This window comes from Raphanus sativus, chromosome 5 (assembly GCF_000801105.2).
Source record: "Raphanus sativus cultivar WK10039 chromosome 5, ASM80110v3, whole genome shotgun sequence".
Lineage (NCBI taxonomy): Eukaryota > Viridiplantae > Streptophyta > Magnoliopsida > Brassicales > Brassicaceae > Raphanus > Raphanus sativus.
This window is the reverse complement of record NC_079515.1, coordinates 11,671,004-11,677,003: the sequence shown is the minus strand read 5'-3', so window position 1 is coordinate 11,677,003 and position 6,000 is coordinate 11,671,004. Positions and strand designations below refer to the sequence as shown.

General features: G+C 43.7%; 1 protein-coding gene across 1 annotated transcript; it reads left to right on the top strand.

The window, feature by feature from the left end:
- The first annotated feature begins 477 nt into the window (after window positions 1–477).
- Window positions 478–1,307, top strand: LOC108858209 (uncharacterized). The gene is made up of 3 exons (XM_018632168.1): window positions 478–483; window positions 568–698; window positions 935–1,307. Exons 1-3 carry the CDS (start codon window positions 478–480, stop codon window positions 1,305–1,307), a joined length of 510 nt encoding a protein of 169 aa, XP_018487670.1.
- Window positions 1,308–6,000: the final 4,693 nt, after the last annotated feature.

The window sequence follows — 6,000 nt, the reverse complement described above, 5'->3', positions numbered from 1 at the left end:
TTACCTCTACCAATGGATCAAGAGGAGAGAAAGTGAGAGAGAAAAAGTAAATCGCGGTGGCTCCTTTTCTGACCGACGGCAGTGGGCTCTTATAGATACGCCGTCGGTTGGGATTTTTTGTCGAGAGTGTGCGAGTCTTCATGGTCTGTTTTCTTTTTGTAACCGGCGGTGCACCATATCTCTTCGGTGGTCGTGCGGCTTTAGCTTCCGTCGTCGCCCCTGTTCCGATAAAGGGGGACGGTCGGCCTTAGTTCCCGCATCGCTAGATCTTTCAGTCGACGGCGGTTTTGTTTAGTTTCTGTGTGTTTTGGTTTTCGTTCGGTTTGTAGATCTGCGTGTATTTGATGGGTCAGTTCGGATGAGATTTCGACTCTTGTTGTCGATTGTAAACTCTCCGACGATTTAGATGAGCAGATGAAGAAGTTTTTAAGGTAGAAGTTGGTTCTGTAGTCGGAAGAGAATCAAAGCTTTCCGACGATGGTGGTTCACGCGAAGCTTCCTTCTGGTGGTTGTAATGAATTGCGGTGGCTAAGATCTAGTTTCTACGATTGCTTCTCTCCGTTTTAGATAACACCTGAGAAGAAGAAACTTGCGGTGAAGACGGTGTGGAGCGGTTGCATGCCGGTGAGTTCCGGTGAATCGTCTCTTGTTTATCCGGTGGTGGCTCAAATGGAGCGTGGTGAAAGGGACTCGGAGGAGTAAGTTTGCGGCGGCTGTACGCAGCAGCTCCTGGGGTTTCTCTTATTGGGCTTCGGGCCTATTTGTTTAGTTTGGGCTTTTTGCCTCTTTTAAGTTTTGGGCTTTTTCGGTTGTAACATGTTGGGCTTGGCCCGTTATTTTCTAACCCACCATCTGTTGCTACTCGACTGACCTTCTCTCCCCCGCAAGGTATTATGCTCTGTTATGTTGATGGTGCTTGGGATGCCACATCTAGAAACTGTGGTACAGGTGGAGTGTTCTCCGGAACGGTGGGACAATGTCCTGCTCCTATCAGTGACTCACGTCGCTTTGTCTCTTCGGCGATCATGGCTGAATGCCTCGCCATACGTTCGGCGGTAATGCATGCTGCCTCGTTGAATATTAAATCCCTGATGATACTGTCCGATTCTCAATCCTTGGTGAAGCTTGTTAAGGAGAGAGGCTCGGTTCCAGCTTTGTTTGGCATTTTATTCGACATCTATCACTTTAGCTTGTTGTTTGATGTTATTTTCTTTTCCTATGTTCCTCGTTTGAGTAATGTGATGACTGATTCGGTGGCAAAATCAGCCCTCTCATTGCTTAACTTAGCCTCCTCTAATGGAGTGTAAACTCTTTAAGTTTCAATGAAATTGTGTTTGATCAAAAAAAAAAAAAGATGACGGCGGTTACCAGCAGTTAAAGAGGGTTTGGTTAAAGTAACGGCGTTAAAACCAGGCTTATCGTGTTTGAACGACAAAACTGAAAATTTGTGACTTTCAACAAGTAACCAACCGGTTTTTGGTTAAGTAACCACTTACCAGAGTAAAGCTCCGTTAAGTAGCGGTATCAAATAACGACAACGTTATCTTGGAGCTTGTGCAACTCTGTCACACTCACTCTGCATTTTATTTTTCCCTTTCGCTCCCGAGAAAACCTTATTGAGAGGGAGAAAAAAGAAGGTTCTCCAATGGCGTCATCGTCTCAGAAACTGACGAGTGCTTGTTTCGTCGTGCTCCTCATCTTTGTCGTATGCGCACTTACAGGGACTAATCTCGGGAACAACCAAGTCTCTCTGTCGAGGTCTCTGTTTTTCTCTGCCTCTCTTCTCTTTTCTTCTCTAGTTTCAGTTTCTTAGCTACGTATAGTTTACTAACTTGTTCTTTCTCGGAAACTTGATTTTTCCCCCAGGAGGTTGAAAACAGAGGATTCGCAGAGCTGTAACAATTCAACCTTTGCGATCAGGTAAATATAGTCAATAGAAAGCCTAGTCTCTTTTCGCCTTTATTATTGGCTACTCACACATGCTGTGTCTTTTTTCTTCCCCTAAAAGTTTTATACACGTCAAGTAAATATATTGAAAAATTGATAGTGTTAAGGAATTAGCAAAGAAGATCAAGACAAGTTCAAAACTAAGCTAGGCGTGGAGAGAAAGCAACTGATGACGAGGCACAACTCACGTGACTTATTGGGATTGAAGGACCACAAGACTAGCTGTTGAGGCTCAGTCTGTTAAAGCATATTTTGTCGGCTTCTCTGCAGGGAGTTAACGTTATGCGTCTTTAATGGGTCGTACGGATGGAGCGTGGCCAGCTGGATCATCCGAAGAGCATTAGGTCAAGTGTGAGTGAGTATATATATGTGTCTTAGTTGAGAGAGATAGATGAGAGCAGAAAAGAGAGCATTTTCAAAGTGTAAACTTGTGAGTGTTCTTTGAGTTTGTAAGCTACGTTAGAATCAAGATAGGTACTGCAAAGACCTTGAGATTCAAATACACTTGTAAACTCTGATCTAGTGGATTCCGGGAGACAGTTCCCGGCCCAGACTAACACCCTCGTTAACGGGTGTAACTGGGTTAACAATCGCTGAGTCTTGCTCTGTTCTTTCTTCTTCACTCTGTTTTTTCATTACTCTGTTTCTCGAACTCTGCTTCATAAACTCTGTTTCTTCATTCAAGCGAGAAAAGGTTGAGTCTTGGTGGGTGTGTGTTGCAACAAGAAGGCTAAAGGAGACACCTTTAGGTGATAGTTTCTTCACATATTGGTATCAGAGCTCAGGTTCTGAGCTTTGGTCTCTGTACGAGATCATGTCGTCACCAAGAATCGAGATCGAGAAGTTCGATGGCCATGGAGATTACATGTTATGGAAAGACAAACTCTTGGCACAGATGGATCTTCAAGGGCTGAGCAAAGCCTTAGAAGAGTCTGATAAAGTCAAGGAGAAGGTTCGAGATCCGGATGAAACACCGGAAGAGAAGAAGGTAGCTGAAGAAAAGGAAGAAGCTTTAGCTGAGAAAATCAAAAAGGCCAGGAGCACCATCATCCTGAGCGTCACAAACAGAGTTCTGAGGAAGATACGAAAGGAAGAAACCGTTGCAGGGATGCTTAAGGCGTTAGACATGTTGTATCTCGCCAAAGCTCTCCCAAATCGTTTCTATCTTAAGCAGAAGCTCTATGGGTTCAAGATGTCTGACAGTCTGTCCATTGAGAGCAACATCGATGAGTTCCTACATCTTATAACAGATCTAGAGAACATTGATGTTCAAGTACCCGATGAAGACCAAGCTATATTGCTACTCATGTCTCTACCAAGACAGTTTGACCAACTGAGAGACACGCTGAGATACGGCACAGGAAGAACAACTCTCACTCTGGATGAAGTTGTTGCTGCAATATACGCAAAGGAGCTTGAAAATGGTTCAAACTCAAAGGGGTCTAAAGGTGAAGCAGAAAGTTTATATGCTAGAGAGAAAGGGGAACAGCGTGGGAGGTCAGATAATCGAGACAGGAACTCAAGGTCTAAGTCACGCTCAAAGTCACGAGGAAGAAAGGTATGCTGGTCGTGTGGTGAAGAAGGACACTTCAAGGGATCTTGCCCAAACAAAGGCAAATCTCAAAACAAACCAAAACACCAAGGGAGCAGCAACAGAGGAGAGGCTGCAATGGTAAAAGATAACAAGAACGAAGCTGCAGGTTTATATGTTCTGGAAGCTCTTTATTCAACGGATATAAATCTCGAGAATGAATGGGTGTTGGACACAGGCTGCAGTTATCATATGACGTACAAGAAGGAGTGGTTTGAAACTCTAAGGGACGTCAGTGGAGGGTCAGTACGCATGGGGAACAAGACAACTTCAAAGGTCAGAGGTACAGGAACTGTAAGGATCAAAAACGAAGACGGGTCAGTGTTTCTGTTAACTGGAGTCAGATACATTCCAGAGATGGATCGAAATCTGCTCTCAGTGGGAACAATGGAGGAGCTTGGATACAGTTTTGAATCAAAAGAAGGCATCTTGAGTATCCATAAAGATAACAAGATTGTCTTAAAGGGAAAGAGACATGACAAATTGTATCTACTACAAGGAAAACCTGAAGTTGGTCAGTCCTATGCTACTGAGAAGAAGGCTGATGACACAATCTTGTGGCATCGGAGGTTAGGACACATGAGCCAGAAAAATCTCAGTCTATTGGTAAAGAAGCGACTACTGGATAGGAAGAAGGTTTCAGTGTTTGATATGTGTGAAGACTGCGTGTATGGGAAGGCTAAAAGGGTCAGTTTCTCAGTTGCAACTCATGATACTAAAGATAAGCTTGATTATGTCCACTCAGACTTGTGGGGAGCACCGAGTGTTCCATTCTCTCTTGGGAAGTGCCAGTACTTCATCTTGTTTATAGATGACTTCATGAGGAAGACATGGGTTTATTTCTTGAAACATAAGGATGAAGCATTCAGCACTTTTGTAGAGTGGTGCAACATGATTGAGAACCAAGCGGATAAGAAGGTAAAAGTTCTAAGAACCGACAACGGTCTTGAGTTTTGCAACACAAGATTTGATAACTTCTGCAAGGAGAAAGGCATTGTAAGACACAGGACGTGTGCTTACACTCCCCAACAAAACGGAGTAGCTGAAAGGATGAACCGCACTATACTAGAGAAAGTCAGAAGCATGCTAAGTGATTCAGGCTTACCTAGAACGTTTTGGGCAGAAGCTACACAGACTGCAGTTACACTGATCAACAAGACACCCTTGTCTGCAATCAAGTTTGAAATTCCAGACAAGAAGTGGACTGGAAGAGCACCTGTATACAGCTACTTGAGAAGGTTCGGGTGTGTCTGTTTCATTCATACAAGTGATGGGAAACTCAGCCCAAGGGCCAAGAAGGCAGTGCTACTTGGATATCCTCCAGGAGTTAAGGGCTACAAAGTTTGGTTACTGGAAGAGAAGAAGTGTCAGATAAGCAGAAACGTAATCTTCCAAGAAAATGCTGTCTATAAAGATGTCATTAAGAAGGGGAAACAAAAGGAAGGGGAACACTATGAATCTGCTGAAGCTACGTTTGACATAGATCTTGGAGAAGCAGGTGATATCAGTTCAGGTGGAGATACACAGAGCGATACTGAAGTTGCAGAACAGGGTCAGCAGGATGTTGAGAATCAAGAAAATGATGAACAGAATGCAGAATATGATCACGACTCAGAACATGATCATGATCAGGTAGATGAGACCAGCGACTCACCTGAGAGCTATCACCTAGTCAGAGACAGAGAACGCAGAACAGTCAGAGCCACTAGGAGGTTTGATATTGAGGGTTATTACAGTGAAGACACTGATGATGAAGAAGACTGTTTTGATGCTGAGTCACTGATCACCACAGTAGATGGTGACTTCAAAGAACCAACGAGTTACAAAGAAGCTAGAGAGGATAAAGACTGGGAGTTCTGGAGTGGGGGTATGGATGAAGAGATGGAATCTCACAAAATAAACCACACATGGGATGTAGTTAACAGACCGAAAGGACAACGCGTGATTGGTTGTAAGTGGGTGTACAAAAGGAAGAGTGGTATCCCTGGAGTTGAAAGACCAAGACACAAATCACGCCTTGTTGCAAAGGGTTATGCGCAGAGAGAGGGAATAGACTACACAGAGATCTTCTCACCAGTAGTAAGACACGTATCTATAAGGATTCTTCTTACTATTGTTGTTGAGGAAGATCTAGAGCTAGAGCAGCTTGATGTAAAAACAGCTTTCCTTCACGGAGAGCTAGATGAAAAGATCTACATGGAGATACCTGAAGGTTATGAAGGTCAGTTCAAGAAAGGTCAAGTCTGCTTACTGAGAAAGGCCTTATACGGCTTAAAACAGGCACCAAGAAGATGGAATCAGAAGTTTGATGGGTTCATGGCTGAGCTTAACTTTGTAAGAAGTTACAGAGACAGTTGTGTGTATGTCAAGACGTGTGAAGATGGCGCGAAAGTCTATCTTCTGATCTACGTCGACGACATGTTGGTGGCTGCAAAGGACAAGAAGTTAGTTCTGGAGTTGAA

Coding starts and splice junctions, on each gene's coding strand:
- LOC108858209 (XM_018632168.1), top strand. Junction 699..934: donor GGTGAAAGGGACTCGGAGGA/GTAAGTTTGCGG, acceptor TGCCACATCTAG/AAACTGTGGTACAGGTGGAG.